This window comes from Halichoeres trimaculatus, unplaced genomic scaffold (genome assembly GCF_033239565.1).
Source record: "Halichoeres trimaculatus isolate MK-OKI-2021-1 unplaced genomic scaffold, fHalTri1.1 fHalTri1_scaffold_6, whole genome shotgun sequence".
In the NCBI taxonomy this organism is placed as follows: Eukaryota; Metazoa; Chordata; class Actinopteri; order Labriformes; family Labridae; genus Halichoeres; species Halichoeres trimaculatus.
Genome location: NW_027437184.1, coordinates 5,267,847 through 5,285,948, shown reverse-complemented (window position 1 = coordinate 5,285,948; position 18,102 = coordinate 5,267,847). Strand labels below are relative to the sequence as shown.

General features: G+C 39.0%; 2 protein-coding genes across 3 annotated transcripts in view; one reads left to right on the top strand and one right to left on the bottom strand.

The window, feature by feature from the left end:
- Positions 1–1,551: 1,551 nt before the first annotated feature.
- On the bottom strand, positions 1,552–12,658 carry LOC141791231 (sodium- and chloride-dependent betaine transporter-like). Its single transcript, XM_074671506.1, has 14 exons — positions 12,457–12,658; positions 12,241–12,375; positions 12,005–12,145; positions 11,797–11,884; positions 11,241–11,373; positions 8,484–8,618; positions 8,304–8,407; positions 8,014–8,138; positions 7,815–7,927; positions 7,586–7,723; positions 5,061–5,163; positions 4,795–4,895; positions 4,363–4,533; positions 1,552–2,092 (listed from the first exon to the last, which is right to left on the bottom strand). The coding sequence occupies exons 1-14, from the start codon at positions 12,650–12,652 to the stop codon at positions 1,967–1,969; spliced, it is 1,809 nt and encodes a 602-aa protein (XP_074527607.1). The 5' UTR covers positions 12,653–12,658; the 3' UTR covers positions 1,552–1,966.
- Positions 12,659–15,225: 2,567 nt separating this feature from the next.
- The window catches only part of jakmip2 (janus kinase and microtubule interacting protein 2), a 41,094-nt gene continuing 38,217 nt past the window's right edge, over positions 15,226–18,102 (top strand). Inside the window, exon 1 of one of the 2 annotated variants that reach the window (XM_074671505.1) lies at positions 15,226–15,396. The gene's annotated coding sequence lies outside the window, so the exon portion shown is untranslated. The remainder of the gene's footprint in view (positions 15,397–18,102) is intronic. The other variant, XM_074671504.1, reaches the window with a different exon arrangement.

The following is an 18,102-nucleotide window of genomic DNA, read 5'->3' as shown; positions in this document are numbered from 1 at the left end:
CTGAATCAGGCTCATTCATCAATAGGTCAACGCTAGGGGACTGTCAGTGCAGGGTTTTGGTCTTGACTTAATCTTGCTTGCACGTTTTTGTCTGAACTCAAAATAAAACAGTCAGATCCCAGTCTCTATACAAGATCCCCCTGACAAAACTCAGGGAGGTCACTTCGGCCCCATAACCTTTGGTTTGTGACATGCTAAGAGTGGCTAGCTTCAACTAGCTAGCTGGCTTTGGCTCAGTGGTGAGTTTGGTTATTTGTAAAAAAGTTAAAAGCAGAGTTATTGTTTGGCTAGCTTGGTCCAAATGAAATGATAAGACGGACCTTTAACCACCATCGATAAAGCGATGTTAAGATAAAAAGAGAGTTTCCTAAAAATGTAAAAAATTGCTGTTTAAAAAAGTGGCCCTCCTTAGTTTAAAAGGCAGAGTAAAAGCTATTTGTCACATTTCTTAAAAAAACTTTTCTAAAAGAGAATCTGTGGCTTAGCAGAGGTAACTAAAGTTGATCCAAAGCAGCCTACTTGAGTCTCAGCTGTCTCCAGAACCAGAACCAGAGTGGGAATGTACTATGTGATGTTAGTTTTTAAAAAGCTGTGGCACAAAGATCTATCCACAATATCAAGCAGCAACCTCTGGTTTTGAAATATCATTTAAATGCAGAAATGTTAAGAACTGCAGTTCCTCAAATGTCCACTTGAGGCTGGCCCCAAAAGCCCCAGAAGCCACATACACACCCATTCAAAACAAACCCATTTTAACAGCAAAAACAAACTATTTAGATCTGAATAGCTTATTACTACAGGGATTTAGTTTTCCTATAACTCCCCAATTTTAAAGATTTTTACAAGTTTTGCATAATTAACCCTTTACCTACTGCGGTAGTGCTGGTGCTGTATTTACCTTGGCAGGAGTGTTTGTTCATCGTTTGTTCAAGCTAAAAAAATTGAATGGCTTTGGAGTGACGTATTCTTCCTTACGACAATCACACAAAGCAAAACAATGGAAACATTGCAAAAATGCTAAATGGCTGTAACTCCTCGAGCTTTTGCCCAAGTCAAAAAATTCCCTCACTCAACTCTTTAAAAAACCCATTTCGTTTTTGTGTTTTTCTTCTTTTACACTGCTAATACTTCCATACCATGTGCAATAATCACTCCCCAGGTGTTAAAAAATCAAGGTAATGTACAACTGGAAAAAAAAGGGCCAAAGCACTCAGACGTAGAGCATTTTTAGACCATTTTACTGCCATAATAACAAAATATGTCCAGACCATTTTAGCATCAGTAGGTAAAGGGCATGGCAGGCACATTGTAGTGAGCTAAAAGCCATACCTCAACTCCACCTCGCTGATTCAATCTAGGTCGACTGAACCTTTCCAATATGGCAACCGCCTACGATCGGCTTCTAAACTTCACTCCAGAAACAAACAGGTGATGTCACAGAGACTACATCCAGGTGTTACACAGTCTATAGTGCTAATATATAAGGTAAGACACATTTCCAGAAGCAGAAACACCTCCCTGCTTCAATTTGGATTTTCTCACTTCATGTAAAAAAGTTCAAACAGATATTAAAATGTTGGGGTTTGTTGTTTTAAAGGGTTGATTTTAACTTCTCGCCATAGGTGAGAGGATTTGCTGTATCTCCTTCTCTTTTCTGCCCCCTCAGGCTCCACCCAGGTGTGTCGCTAAAAGCTCCTGTTTAGGTTGTTGTGCTGTGGTTAGGTTAAGGTTTGTCAGCTGGTTAGTTGTTAATTTTAAAAGCATCAAACTCCACCTCCTTGGGGCTGGGGGAGTGTTAGGTGTCACAATGTTTTTTCGAGCCAGTGTGGGCCTTACACTTTATAAATCAGTTTTACTCTTCACTTTTGGCAAAGCACCCTCGTCACTGCAGGTGGCCCCTCTTCAAAGTCACGAAGATCAAACTCCAAATTCAAAAACATCTCCCAGCAACACAAGCGGTGCGTCTTCATGGAGTGATTTCCGTAGAGTGGGACAAAGGTTTGAGCTCGGTGAGGGCGGTGGTGCCCAGAGGAGGAAGCTCTTTTTGCTCCACAGGGAGGTCATCCATAGGCTGGCAGAGCACCCATAATCTCTGAGGATGAAGAGACACGAGAGTGAAATATCTAGTTGTTGTCTTATTCTGTGCATTTCTATTAAATAATTGGTTTCTGGGCAGAAAAAGAGCCTCGAGAATAATAAATCAATCACACATATTCAACCCTTGGCTGGAAGAGGACTTTGGATTTCCAGCTGAGAATTCTTGAAGCAATGCCAGAAATCAACTCTAGACATATAAAACCCCCACACTTCAGACAGCTGTAACAACATCTAGAATGTGTAGCTCTGTGTGAATGTACAAACAATAAGTAGACCAACCCTGAGCAGACACAAACTAACTCCACAAGTTTGTTATGCAACTTAATTCTCTGATGTATTTATTGATCATCAGCACCAAAAGTTAGTGTTTAATATGTAAGGGCCTGTTTCCACCAGCTGCATTTTTCTGCAGGCAGTGTCTGTTTCTTTTCTTTCTTATCAAAATTAGCGTTTCAAAATGCTTGGCATTTTCAGTGAAAATACTGACGTTACGCTCCACTTCGTACAAGCGCATACAACAGTACAAGAGTACGATTGTGAGAATCTTCATGGGCTACTATGTTGTGCTTGGGTTGCTCAATTTGCTGAAGTTGTTCTAAGCATTCACCAATACACCAAATGATTGGCCCAACTCTACTTCAGTGGAGATCTACCAAAAGCTGCTTCTGGACAAGGCGGTTACAGCGCCACCTGCAGGCCTGGCATGCTCACTACAGCGTTTTCAGTCCCTCGGTGTTTCCGTGTAAACACAGAGCTGGGATGATATGCTTTCCCCTCGATTCAGTTCTTTTATGATTTTTGGGGTGCTGATTTAGTTTATTTGCAATTCTTTGATAACTGTGATTTTTCAATTTCATGATTCAAAATGCTTTATTTAACCAGGAAAAAACTCATTGAGATTTAAAACCCCCTTTTCAAGAGTGACGGCAGCACAAAAAAAGAAAATAAAACAAATTGCAATCACAGATACATACACAACATAAAAACAACAATGGGAAAGTATAATTAGACAGTGCAGTCGCAAACGCCCATTGAGCTAATTTCTCTGTTTTATAATTGTTTTAAATTCCCCTAGAGTAACAAGATGTGTCAATATCAAGTCCTTCTGCACATAATTCCAGGCAATTTTTATTTCGCACTTTGAAAACCAGACCAAGTAAAATTAGGGATATGATGATGACCATGTCTACAGTGTATCAGGAGCCACTCTGCAAAAACGGAAGTCTTATCAAGTGTTTTTGTCTTGTGTTTAGTAGAAATGTCTTTTTATTTCAAGTTATGTAGAGACAAAAATTAGGTCTGAATTGCTTGTAAAAAGTAAAAAAAAAAAATCTGCCAATGGAACAAGAAAAAATGTACTTGTTTCAAGCAATTGTCTAGCAACTTCTTCTTGTTCCATTGGCTTATTTTTTTTTACTTGTTTCAAGCAATTCCAACCTCATTTTGTCTTTAAATAACTTGAAATAAGATATTTTTTCTGGACTGATCCGCTGAATGTGGTTCATATTAGGTGTAATAAGACATTTTTTACTTAAAATAAGACAAAAACACTTGATAAGATTTCAGTGTTTTGCAAGTGAGTCAGTTTTTAATATTTATATTAAGGATCTGAAGGAGAAACTTATTTCCAACCCAAATTGTAAACAAAGACTAAAGTGAAGGATTTAAATTTAAGAAAAAAAACTATTTGTTTTGTTTTCAAATCACAGTTAAAAAGGTTTAACTAAAAATCCTGATATTATGACAAATAAACTTTTTCCCCACCCCTAACACTAATGTGCCCTCTAGAGCAGTGGTTCTCAAACTTTTTTCAGTGACGCCCTATGACATGTATTTTTTTAAGTACCCCTAACAAGCGCAAAAAAAAATATGGAAAACTGCACTGTACTATTAGTTTCTATTGGATAAAGTACGCAGTTTAAGAACTTTAACTTATCAGGATTCAAACATCAATTGAATAAACTGAATAAAGGGATTTTTCTTGGTTGATTTTTTTTTTTAATATACATTTCGGAATATTGCGTACCCCCTGGAGTGCCCTCACGTACCCCCGTTTGAGAACCACTGCTCTAGAGAGCCAAAACGTGTGCTAAAGCACTCATAGAAAATATTATAAAACAATCTCAACGATCTCAACGATGGGAAGCCGAAGTCTTGTTTTACAACTTTCCGACCTTGCCTTTGAGAAATGCCCTTAAACCAAAGTCCACAAATGCTGCTAGTGGACACAGGCCCTTAAAAGAAAAACCTGAGGACTGTGCTCACCTGTCGGAGCGAGCCTTTTCCCTTCATCAGCTGATGCAACACAAACAGCGGGATGAGGGACAGGGAGGCCGAGGCGAAGAACCAGCCCAGGATGTTTGCCCACAGGGGATAAACGTACGTGTTACTGAACTTCAGAGGGGAGTATTTGATGATGGAGAAGACAAACGTGCCCTGTGATTGGAGGAGACAAAGGGGAATGACGTCACACTGATACTAAAGCTGAACATGAAATCTCTGAGGGAGGAGATAAATGTGTTCACAGCTGTTTGCTTTAAGTATGTCTGCTCTGAATGCTCGTCCCACTGGGGGAGTCTGTCCTCCTCTGGCCTCACAACATTTCCTCTCACCTCTTTAATACAACTCAAATCCTCTGGGCTCATGCATGAGACAGACAGCAACACATGGAAGGAGTGATCATGAGTGCAAACATACAAAACAGAAGAAGGGGGTGATGTAGCTCCAACAGTACTTCATAAACGGGGATGGACGATAGCCAATCATGTGTGTGATGTTGTCATAAAAACGATCAGCACCTTTAAGGAGAGACATGTTTAAGATGGTTCAATCGAGTTTTTCTGAAGCATTTATCACAGATCAAACATCAGGATTGTTTTTCTGACCCAACTTTCTCTCTGGAAACTGCTCTTGAGTCTTTTCTGTGCAGGAAATAATGGTCAGTGCTGTGGTTGGTGACTCACCGTACACCCAGGCGATGCTAATAGACTGGCTGAGGGAGAGGAGCAGCAGGGTGGTGCCGCTGCAGACGTGATGGTCCAGCAGCTGGAGAAGGTACATACCTCCCTGAAAACAGAAAAAAAGACATTTTCATCAAAGCCTGATCCCATTGTGCAGCCAGAAGATCAGCCACAGTCCTGCAGAGTCACAAAAACTGAACTTAATTTTGAGTTATCCTTACGTCCCCCTTGTGTTGATCAGAGATCAGTTTCTTATGTCGTATCTCCTGTGTGTATTTTCATTCCTGTTTATGCTGCTTCCTGTTTTTATTTTGTAGTTCTTGTAGTTCAGTTTTACTTCCTGCCCCTCTGTTTCCATCAGTGCCACCTGTGTCTGATTGTTACACCTGTGTCTGATTACCATGTGTATACATTCTCTGTGTTTCCCGCTCTCTGTTTGGTTCATAAAGTTGTCTCTAGTGTTTTCAGTCAGACCTTTTTGGATTGTGCTCCCTTGGACTTTGGAAGTAAGTTTTAGTTTTGACCTTTTTCTTTGCTACTGAAGATAAAAACCTGAGCACATGAACAGCTGGTTCAAATCTGGAAACTCACCTTTATCTTTGGTGACTGGTTATAAAGGGGCTGAGTGTAATGAATGACTGGTTAAAACTTTAAACTTGCAGATTTTGATTTTTAGCATTAATTAACATCGTTTTCAAACATTTTTTAGTTAACATCTCTAGTTGACTACCTCTACATTAAAGCTGGAATTTTAAAGAACTTGCTGGCAGCTGGTTTGGTTTGTAAAACAGACTGCAGACCCTGTCCCATAATCTTTTACTGCCAGACCACAGACTGTAAAATATATAGACATAGTCTCCATGGCGTCACCTGTTTGGGTCTATAACAGAGTTTTGTAGCATAGTGGCTGGTGCGGCTATACTGAAAAGGAGCTGGCTTTGAGTCTTCACTAACAGCTAAAGGGCTCCCACCAGTCGATAAATCAACCTTTTTTTATATAACGCCAAATCATAACAAACGCTATCTCATGACACTTCCTAAAAAAATTAACAGGTCTAGACATTTTTTAGGCTTTTTTTTTTGGCTTGGTGTGTATGTGACTTCCTGAACTTCTGGAGCCAGCCTCTAGTGGACACTTGGGAAACTGCAGATTTTAGCACTTTAGCATTGTATCATGTTTTTCGACTGGAGGCTGCCGCTTGATAAATATTTGCTTCTTTCATGAATTTCACTTCTCTGTTGGGCCCTTTGAACAAATCTTATTTTGACTCTTATCTTCGGTTTTCTTTCTCTTTTAGTCTGACTTTTTTTATTTATTAATTTATTTTCTTTTAGTAGGGTTTTTTTTGCACTTCTTTTATGTTTATTCTTTTTTTCCCTGTCTTTTTATATCTCTCTTTTTCTTTTCTTTTCCTTGATTTTTTTTTTTTTTTTTTTTTTTGTGGTCTCTCATAGTGTGATCTGTAAATATTAATGCCACCTGAAAAAAAATTAATGTTTTGTTTCATGGCTTGCACTTGTGTTTTCTTCATACTCTTAAAAATAAAAATATTAAATAAATAAATGAAAACAGCTCCTTTCCATCACAGTAAGAACATGTTACCACATTTCTTAGTTTTTGTATAGTGGTTGAAGAAAGAAAATATAATGAACTGCAGCTTAAAAAGACTGATTAAAGCTCCTGTGAGGACTTTTCATTTGACAAGTTTGTCAGGTGCGAAAACATTTCCATACAGCAATATATCGCAATACTTTGACCTGTGATGTAACATCAGTATTTCAACTCCTAATACTGATATTTTTGTTACAATAAAATGTCATATTTTAGGTGAGTTGGAAGAACAATACGTCTCCCACACCTCCACTGAGGTAGGTGGCGGTAGAGAGCTACTGCGCTGTGCGTTGCCCGCACACTGTATAAAAAATATAACCTCAAAGTATATTCAAAATATTTTATTCCTAAGCTTGATGATGTGGGTTTGGATGCTGCAAACATCAACGTTTTCTCTCTATCTTTGGGTCAGTTAGTTTAAAATCAGTTTAAGCTTAATTTTTACAGTGTGGTAGACTGATCAGATTTTTAATGAGTAACATTGGTTATACCAAGTGACATTTATCAGTTTCACTAACTGTCCAATAATTTTTCTGCAACATTAGTTTAAGTGCAGTAGTTTAAGTGATAAACTTTTCAAACTTTATGTTTTCAAGTTAAGTGCATGAAACACTGCATCTGACTTTCATCATTTCAAACAACAAAACAGAAAAGTTGTTTTCAATCAAACAGTTAACTGTAGAATATGGAGATTTATCACAATGTCGCGATACTTTAGAGATTTAAAATAAAGTTTATCAAAACAGTCACCCGTCACACTGATGGTCTCCATAAAGAGATGCCGTTATTCATTTCTGCCAGCTTAGCGGTTAGCTGCACGGCCCTCACAGGAGCTTTCAAAGTTGATACATGATGACTTTTCTGTTTTGCTTGAGGAATTCCCAAAGTAAAACATTAACATTTTGTTATCACAAACCTCAGTGACCAGTGAGAAACCCAGCAAACAGCAAACAACGCAGATAGCCAGCAGCACCAGCTCACGCCTGCAGCCCTGACGCAGGTGAGTCGGGAACAGATCGACCAGAGAGGTCATCAAACACTCCAGACCGACAAACTGGAAAGAAAAACACAGAACAAGAAGAAAGTAAAGATGTTTTCCTCTATTGTCACTCATCTGTTTGTTTATTTAGAGGTTTGGCTGGTACCTGGCTGTCCAATCCAAGCAGAATGATCATGATGAAGAAACACACAGACCACACCTGAGGCATGGGCATCATGGCTACAGCACGTGGGTAAGCTATAAACGCTAATCCTGGGCCTACACACACAGAAACACACACACATTCAACAACAAGGACAGTTATTGCAGAGTTACATCAGTGATGACAAAACATCAGCTCTTACCTGATTGGGCCACTTCAGAAATATCCACTCCTTGTTCATAAGTCATGAAACCCAAAACGGAGAATATGGCGAAGCCTGCCACGACGCTGGTGGCGCTGTTCAGCAAACACAAGTAGAAACAGTCCCTAGATGGAAAAAAAGAAAACAGAAATGACGCTACTTTAACCTTCTCGGCCTCACAGCATAAACTTTATCAGGAATGATTTCAAATAAGTTACAGTCTGTTTTTTAAAAGGCAAGAGACGTTGAAATATCGTGACATTTCAGTCCGGGCTGAACTCTGTGCTTACTTATAACAGTCGTTGTTGTATGTGTTGTAGCTCCCAAGAGAGGTTAGGAACCCCAGGCCGACCGCATAAGAGAAGAAAATCTGAGTCCCAGCATCCATCCACACCTGAAAAGGTCACAGAAATACCTGAGTAGATGAAATAACGCGCTGCTCTTTTCCAGAGAGTGTATTTGTGTTTTACCTGGGGATCTGAGAGGCGTGAGATATCAGGGTAAAGGTAGTAAATGATCCCTTTGGTGGCCCCCGGTAAAGTCACGCCACGTACGAGCAGGACCAGCAGCATCACGTAGGGGAAGGTGGCCGTGAAGTAAGCTGCCTGAGAAGAGAGAGGACACAGAGGGAGGAAAGAGATGGTTGTGTTTCACACACTGGAAAAAATTGAAATCTTATCAAAGGTTTTTGTCTTTGATTCAGCAGAAAATGTCTTTTTAGACTTAATATGAGCCACATTCACCTGACCAGTCCAGAAAAATGTCTTCTTTCAGGTTATTTAAAGACAAAATGAGGTCTGAACAAAGGGCAACATCCGGTCAGTAAAAATGGAAAGACCAGAAGTCGCGTACACACGCAGCCATAAGAACAGACTTTTCCGGCAGTACAAAAATATTTCATCAGCACACACTGTACAGTGAGCAAATTTTTTTCTATCTCTGGTTTGCAAGTAATTAGGATCGTTTGATCGTCCAATCAGAGGCACAGCTCAGGTCACGTGACTGACGAGCACCCTGTAGCTGTTTGAAATTAAACTCACAGCCGGCGTCATAAAGAATGTGGCTGCTTCCGCAGATTGGCTTCATTTCGAGCATCAGGAACCAACAGGTTACATCACTGAGGCTACATCCATGTTTTATACAGTCTGTGGGTCTAAATTACTTGTAACAAGTAAAAAAGCAAATTCAAGCAGATTCTTCTTGCTCCATTGGCAGATTTATTTTAATTGTTACAAACAAGTCAGACCTCATTTTTGTCTTTTAATGACTTAAATTAACGTTTTTTTGTCTGGTCAGTTGAATGTGGCTCACATCAAGTGAAATGAGACAATTTTAACCTAAAAAAAAACAAAAACACTATTTGGACAATGATGATTAAATTCATCCTCATGTGGTAGAAATTTCCAGCACATTTTCCCAGAACTCAGAGTAATGTTGTTAAAAGTCAAACAGACAGAGCTGTTTGGTTTAAACTGAAAGGCAAAAAATGAAGCAAATCATTTCACTGAAATGCCAAAACATCATGAGAAAGTTGCCGTGAGGTTCGGCGTCGATTGCAGTGACACCTTTGGCTAGAATTGGTATTGTTTTTCCAGGATTGAAAAATGATACCAATTCTAGCCAACTTCACCCACTGTTGTAAAGACACGACTCTCGCAAAGACTTGCTTTTGTTTAAGAAGCAAATATATGAAGAGAAGATTCTTTCAAAACAACTTTTGCTCAATGCAAAGCGATAACAATGGGCGACAATGCATATGGAAACCAACGACAATGCACTAGATTCATTAAAATGTTGCTGGTGCCTTCTATCTGCACATCTAGGTGCCACCCAAGTGGCTGCCTGTTTTTTGTCTCCTTTTCGTAATCTTTGTATTTGAAGTGGATCAGTTCTTTGTATGGTTCATTTGTTGGTCATGGACACCAAACTTTTTGCGGCTTCAGTGATATTTTTACTCTTTTTGCTCCTGTGTTTGTCTGGAGATCCTACATGTAACCATGTCTGCATTGTTTACATGTGAAATCAGCTGTTAGCAGCCTGTAGCATGTCAATGCTAACTGGTGCAAGGCCGGATGTTTCCCCAAAAGGTGAGGAAAAGGAGGTGAGGACGACTTACTGATTCAAGAAGTGACGATATCGACCTGTCTTTTCATCCGAGATCTATCTCCAATAAGATGGACGAGCTAGCCGTGCTAACCCAGCAACAGAGGGAATACCAGAGGGCAGAGTAGCATCATGCTATTCACAGACATGGCTAACAGAGCTAACATTGGAAGAGCTTCACCTGCTGTGGGCAGACAGGATCCAGGAGACAGAGACTGAACAGACTGCTGAAGAAGCTCAGTCCTGGACCCTGTGGAGGTGGAGGCTGGCTGACTGGACAATGATGGACAAGCTGTCAACATCTATTGTCTTATGGACCTTATACACTTTCTTATGTTTGTTTTCTTGATTGGGATAAATAAAGTATTTTCGATTCTGTTTTCTTCTATTTGAAACTAAAATCCTTCCTAAAAACTTCCATCATGACTCGAATGGTTAAAATCTGGACAGCTGCCTCTTCAGTATCTGTTTTATGCCACATTAGGCCTCATTGAAATGTCCTCTGTGCGTGTGGTAAACACCGGTTCACAGGGTTTCATTCATGAAGCGGCTCATACACTGACTCAATGGAACAACGCTGCAAACAGATGCATCAACAACCAACGCGCTGCAAATACATCAACAATGCAGAATCAGAATTCGCAGCGCGTTTTCTCTCAATGAAGAAGCGTTTTGCAACTGCAGCACATTCGCTCTTGTTGGCCACCGTACTCTGACAATGCAGCGCTGATCACAGTAATTATGGCGAGTCAGCAGCTGTGACGCTGTCAACAGACTGCATATGTGTTTGTTTTATAATGAACCTGTTCACAGGCCAGTGTGGGGGACACACTGGCTAATGACGTGAAATTTAACATCCATGATCATTGTGGAAGCAATGGGCTCAGGTCATCTGGTTCACTGTGTGCACAAACCAGGAGTGAATGAATGAAACTGATGAAAGGAAGATCAGCTGATGCTTGCACAGGGGTCATGAAAGCTTATTAGATAATCAATCCAATTTATTCAGAGTTGAAGAGGAGACACTGAGCTCTCCTGTGTCGAGTGGTTTCGTAGTTTTGAAAGTATCAAGCACTAGTTTAAAGTTTGTCCACATGTATGGATACTGTGTTTTAGCGGTCTACCTTTCCTGTCGACTTGATTCCTTTCCAAACACAGAAGTAGCAGATGATCCAGCTCAGGATGAGACACAAGGCCAGCTCCCATCTCAAGCTGCCCACCTCCTCGATACCTCCAGAGATGTTCAGAACTCGTCGCCTGGATGGATGAGACGAGGGATGGATGTCAGGTGAGATGTTTAAAAACAATGTTTGATGTACAGAACAGATCCCAACACTTTACTTCTTTTTACCCAAGTTTATAAAAATGTTATTCAAAAAGTGGAATCAGCTGTTTGTTTCTGTTTGTTTTGTCCCCTTCAACCCAACAAAAGCCATTCAAAACATCCCCACCAGAAGTTGGCAGCACCAGTGTGCTCTCAATGATGTGAAAAGAAAACAGAGTGTCAAGATGAGTGTGTAAAAATCTGAGGGGAGGAGAGAAAAACAGAGGCAGGCTTAATACAGAGGGGGTGAAAGAGGGGAGGGAGAGAAGATCTGGAAAGATAGTGAAGGAAAAGGAGGGGCAGATAGTTGCAAAACTGCATCCAGAGAAAGCTGCACGAATGGCGTGGATGCTTACTGCCAGAACTCCACGACAGGAAGAGTGGTGTTTGGTCCGGCGGTCATGTTTACGGTTGAATTTCGACGGGAAATGTCCAAACAGAACTCTGGAAATAAAGTGAAGTTTTGAAAACACTCATTAATGTCATTTTATATCTTTTTAATTAGATTTTTACTGCATCTGAAAATCACTGTGCAGGTTTTAAGCACTCTGTAGGAGAGCTTACCTGTGTTCCAGTAGTTTCCACATGTGGCCCAGGGCAGCTCTGCGCTGAAGGATGAGAATAAGTAAAAAAAGGCCCATGCAAGGATGATAATGTAGGAGGTGGCACTGAATGCGATGATACAGTGGCTGGCATAGCCCATTCCTGAGGAGAGAGAAGAGCTAGTTTAAAGCTGCTGCGCGCAAAAGTTGTTTATGTGCGTAATGGAGATGGCAAAGGAGAAATAATCTGTTATCTACCTTGGAAAAGTGGACAAATCTGCCTCCAGCATGTGATCCCCCCCTGACTGGTGTACTGCCCCAGAGCAGTCTCAAGGAAAAACAAGGGGACTCCACATGTGAAGATGAAGAGAACGTAAGGTATGAAGAACACACCTGGAACAGAGAACAGAGACTCGTAAAGCGCGGTTTGGCTCTGACGCGCAACAGGTAGACTTCACTTTCTCCATCACTCACCTCCGCCGTTCCTGTAGCACAGGTACGGAAACCTCCACACGTTTCCAGGTCCGATGATCGCCCCCATCACCGTCAGGATGAACTCTGCTTTGTTCCCCCAGTGTCCGCGCTCCTCCACTTTCTTAGGGTTATGTCCCAGGGAGTATCCTTTGGACCCAGAAACCGCGAAGTTTCCATTCTGTTTGTTTATTCCCATCGCTGCGCCGCTTTTCTCCGTCAAAAAACTTTTTTTTTTTCAGCTGAAGATTGTGCGGAACTCAGAGAGAAGGCTGCATGTGAGATTGTGCAAAGTGAGATGGTGCTGCTGGAAGCGGAATAATGTCACATTGGCTCTGATGGTGCTGTCACTGAGCATGTTGATGGCTGTCACTGACTTTTTAAGGTGCACATGCACGTGTTTGTTTGGGGTGGGTGGGGGTGAGGGTGGAGGGGGACGGCTGTGGCAGGCTGCCAGTTAGTGAGTAAGGAAAGTTTGGAGGCAGAGTGGACAGGACATCTTCACTGTTTCCCCTCACATGAGAACAAAGTGACACACTCAAAAAACATAAAGACAAATGTAAAGATATACTTTAACTCACATTAATAAAGTCTATGAGATGTTAAATGTGTCACAGATTAAACAAAAGTTCACTGATGGCTTTACGGAGCTGAAATCTGAGACCGTGTCTTTCAATTCGCGGACTGACCGACAGAGGGCGCTGCCTCCACTCACCCACCACTCAGTATCCTGCTTGAAGTGGCTGATTTTACACTTTATGAATGAGGCTCAGGCCTCAGCCTTTGTTCGAGGAACTATGCATTTCCAGGGATCACTTTAAATTATTATGTAAGCGACATTTCTCAGAAGAAGAATCTATGAAAGTTACAGACTCAATCCTCTACCATTGTAACCTGTTTCCACACTAACTTAAGGCACATGCTTCTTTATTGGGAATGGTTTAGTTTACTTTTTTTTGGCAATGAGGAATACACACATCTCTGTACTTTGGGTGACATTAAATTTCTTTTTTTCTTTGGCACAGTGACAAAAATTGCCTGGAAATATTGCCAAAATCATAGTAGTGTCTAAACCTGACTCAGAAAGATTAATCCATTCGTTTGTCTCCAGCAGGTTAGACTACTGTAACAGCCAGCTCACTGTCCATATCCAGTGCTCAGGTTTCTGCTCTGGCTTATACATCTCCTCATCATCTCATCTCTTTTAATTGATTCATTTTTCTAATTTAATTTAACTTTATTTATAAATTTAATTATTTGGGGAGGGGGTCTGTTTTTTTATTTTTTTATTTTTTTTTTGTTTTGTTTTTGTGTTTTTCTTCTTTGGACTTTTTCTTTTTTGTTTGTTTTCTTATTTGTTTATCTTATAATTTACTCCTGGTCATGGTGGACCACTAAGGGATGCTGGCAATCAACAGGGTCTTGTAAAAGCATGCTGTGCATTTTTGTTTTATTATTATTATTATTATTATTATTATTATTATTATTATTATTATTATTATTATTATTTTATTCATTTTTCTAATTTAATTAAACTTTGTTTATTCATGTATTTATTTATTTTTGTTCTGTGTGTTTTATTTTTTGTGATTATTATTATTTTTTTTTTAGACTTTGTCTTTATTGTTTGTTTTGTTTTTGTTTATCTTATAATTCATTCATGGTCAGGTGGACCACTAGGGGATGCTGGGAGACTACAGGGTTTGGTGAGATAATGCTGTACATTTTTTATGAATTATTAAAAAAAGAAATATATTTATATATATATATATATATATATATATATATATATATATATATATATATATATATATATATATATATATATATATATATATATATATATATATATATATATATATATATATATATATATATATATATATATATATATATATATATATAATTTATTTTTTAATCATTAAATTTCATGTATTTATTGTCTGTTTGTTTTTTAATTTTTTGTTTTTGTATTTTTTATTATTTGTTTTGTTTTTTCGTTTATCTCATAATTTACTCATAGTCATAGTGGACCACTAGGTAATGCTGGGAGACTACAGGGTCTGGTGAGATCATGCTGTACATTTTTATTTAATTTTTTTCTTTTTTATTATTAATACTTAATTTTATTCATTAATTTATTTATTTATTTATTTATGGGGGGGGGGGTCTGTTTGTCTTTATTTTTAATTTTGTTTTGTTTTTGTATTTTTTTCCTTTTTTTTGCTTTTTCTTTTCTGTTTCTTTCCTTTTTTCTTTTTACTTATTTATTCATTTATTTTATCTTTTATTTTTGTTCTTTGTTCTTTGGCCCCCTGCCCTTCAAAAATCTGTGCACGCCACTGCTGCCTTATATGATTTCGTGTTTTTCTCGGGAAAAAAAAACATACCTGAATACTAAGATTTAGCATATAAAAATTAATTCAAGATCACGTATAAAGTCCTTTCATTGCCTTTATCTTTTTATGACCTCAGGGGCAAACCATCTCGATAAAACAATGATCTAAAATATAATAAATACAAACAAAAACAATATATCACCAATTATTTCCCATTAGTCTTATAACTAATTGAATATTACCCATATATTTAATAGATAAAGACAGTTTATTTTCTTTTAATGGGTCGTTTAGGAGGTTTTGGAGATCTAAACTGTCGTTTCCTGTTGTGTGTCAGAGTCTCCGTGCGGTGTATCCTGGTGGACTGCGGCGGCACTCGGAGCCGGCGGCTGCGCTGGAAACCAGTGAGCTCATTCTGGCTGCACGGGGAGGAGGGCGGGGCTCCCAGCATCATCACCACCGGCCATCACTGCTTCATTGTACGAGCTGCTGCTGATGCTGAGATCGAAGCGGAGGGGGAGAAGTCTTACCTGCAAAAGGAGCATGACATGGACGCAGATTCTCGCGGAATAAGACTCCACACACGACGAGGATCGATTCTGAGGTAAGGGGGGAGGAAATGTGAATGAAAGCCGTCCTAACTGGGTTTATCACCGTCTGAACTGGGAGTTACTGGGACTAGCGGGCCTGCTGGTCCGAGTCAGGTTGATCATCTCAGCAAAGATGCAAGACGCGAACTAGACTCGTTTTATTTCGCTTCCGCGTTAAAACCAAAACGTAACATTGCAGGGAGAGATGAAGCAGCCGAGTATGTGAGTGAAAACCGTCTGAAATCCTCTCATTTGAGCTCGTAGCTTTATTAGCTCGTATGTCGGAAGTGGCAGAGCTCGGCCTACGCGAACAACCTCCTCGAAGATGACGAGGATGGAGCTTTTCACCGCCATGCAGGGCCATTTTACGCACACTGAGCGTCATGCATGTGTGTATCCCTGCAGCTTTTACTCATGTGGTGCAGTGAAGCTCTCAGCTGTTGATGCCCGAGCTCCAGCTTCCTCCAGATGGCCGTCCTCTTCAGTATGTATGCTCTGCAGTGTGTGCAGTTTTCTGCCTGACAGGTCATCACATATAAGTGGTCATGTTTTGAAGGATGCTGCAGTGATGTGGCAGGAGGATGCTCAGTCCACAGTGTTCCACAGGCAGGGCCCGGATCCAGGCTGAGGCATCAGGTCTGGAGCCTGCTGCTGCCTCGGGGTGTTACACTGGCCTGATTTATACACACATGAAGGTATTTGTCACACTTTGGTTTTAAGGTCAGGAGAGATGTAGGCTAGTGACTGGCCTCTGGTTAATAGGTTATGGATTATTGTGCGAAAGGGGAGCTGTTCAATAGGAGACATCGATGGTGCAAAGTAAAGCAAATACACTGAAGATACACAGTGACTGAAGACGATTAAATTCTCAAGAACATTTTATTTTATCCATTTTCTGACATCAACATGTACTTTTGATTTCAGTTAAGACTGACTGTATATATCCACCTGTCATCAAGTCTTATCTGCATAACTGCAAACTGTCACCAGAGATGTTCTGATAATGTTCTTTCATCCTCTGGTATTGATCCAAAACTTAGACTTCAGCAGCTCATTCTTCTACATCTGTTTCCTTTCTGATGTCAGGTGATTTGGAATTATTACATTTCTGTTATTTTAAGTATTATCAGTATTTTACATTTCCCTTATTTCCTTTATTTCATTGGATCTCCATTAATTGCTACCGATGCAGCAACTAGCAAGTAGCTACTACTACATACAGAATAGGATATACAAGGTGCATTTATAAGAAAACAGAAAACACATCAAGATAAACATAATTTAAGATAAAAAAGTATCAGCATCTAAGGACAGAGAAGAGGAGGGACGAGGGAGATGGTAATCCCGCCTGCTTCCTGTGTGAGGATGGTGTGGAAGTGGATGATACTCCTCCAAAAATAATTAGCAAAATGTTACGATAATTAGAAAAAATACACAAACAGAAACAATTTCTTGTACGACTCACCTCCTCTGGATCATAGAGAGGGATGATTATGTTTTGGATCAACTTTGGGTGACGTGAAATTTCTCTTTTCTTTGGCACAGTAACATAACTGATGGCACTTTGTCTGAATATATTGCAAATCTAGTGTACAAAAAGCAAAAAAAGGTATGAAAAGGAGATATGTCTCCATCATTGGAGTTAAATTCTGTAATGATGCCAGTATAAATGTAAAAACATGTCAGTCTTTTTTGGTTTTTAAGAAAATGGTTTGTAAAGCTATATTTGAAGCTTTTAAGTTTGATTTATAATCAGTATTGTTGTTTCTTTGCTCGTCTGGAGGTTGGTTGCCTACAAAGTTCATTACAAAGGACAGCCCTTTATAAGCAGTCTGCTTCTGCCTATGCCTTTCAGTTATTTTGTGTGAAATGTCAATATTGTGTACAATATTTGGTGTTGACATGACTGAATAAAATGAAATGAAATGAAATATTGATAATAATAATAATGATAATAATAATAATACTTTATTTGTATAGCATTTTTCAATACAAGTAACAAAGTGCTTCACAATGTACAGTAATTACAGGTAAAAATGAACAGCAACAGTAAAAAAAACAAATAAGACAAGCAGACAAGGAATAAAATGGATTAATAGAAGCAAAACCAATAAATTCCAGATACAATAATATAAAAAAAACAAGATATTAGTTCGGCGGAGTGTAAAAATAAATAGTGATAATAAATATTAGTGCATTTTATTATAAAGCCCATTTCACCAAAAGATCTCAAAGTGCTACAGTTTTGTTAAAAAATAAAAAACAAAAAACAAAAAAAGCAGGAAGTAAGTAAATCGAAAAGATAAAAGGGGCCAATAAAAAAATTATTAAAAAAAAAACAAACAATTAATCAATAAAGACAACTGAAAACCGTTTCATGTTACAGACAATCCTAAAAGCATCAGGGTTGGCAAAAAGAAATGTCTTTATCCTCTTTTTAAAACAGTCAGGCAGGGCAGAGAGTGTGACAAAATATGGATACAGCAAACTAATGTGATATTTAACCTTTAAATGGATTACTTTCACCGCTTATTGTTTTTTCATTTTTATTCTCACTATGAAAATATAGTCGCTCTAAACTTCTTTCATTGTTCCTCCTTTGGAAAGCAAACATCTTTCGGATCCCCCCAACCACAGTTTGATTCGACTTAAGAAATACTTGTTCAGGATGAGATAAAGATACATAAGCTGTAAAATTCTTTGTTATTAAATGCTTATTC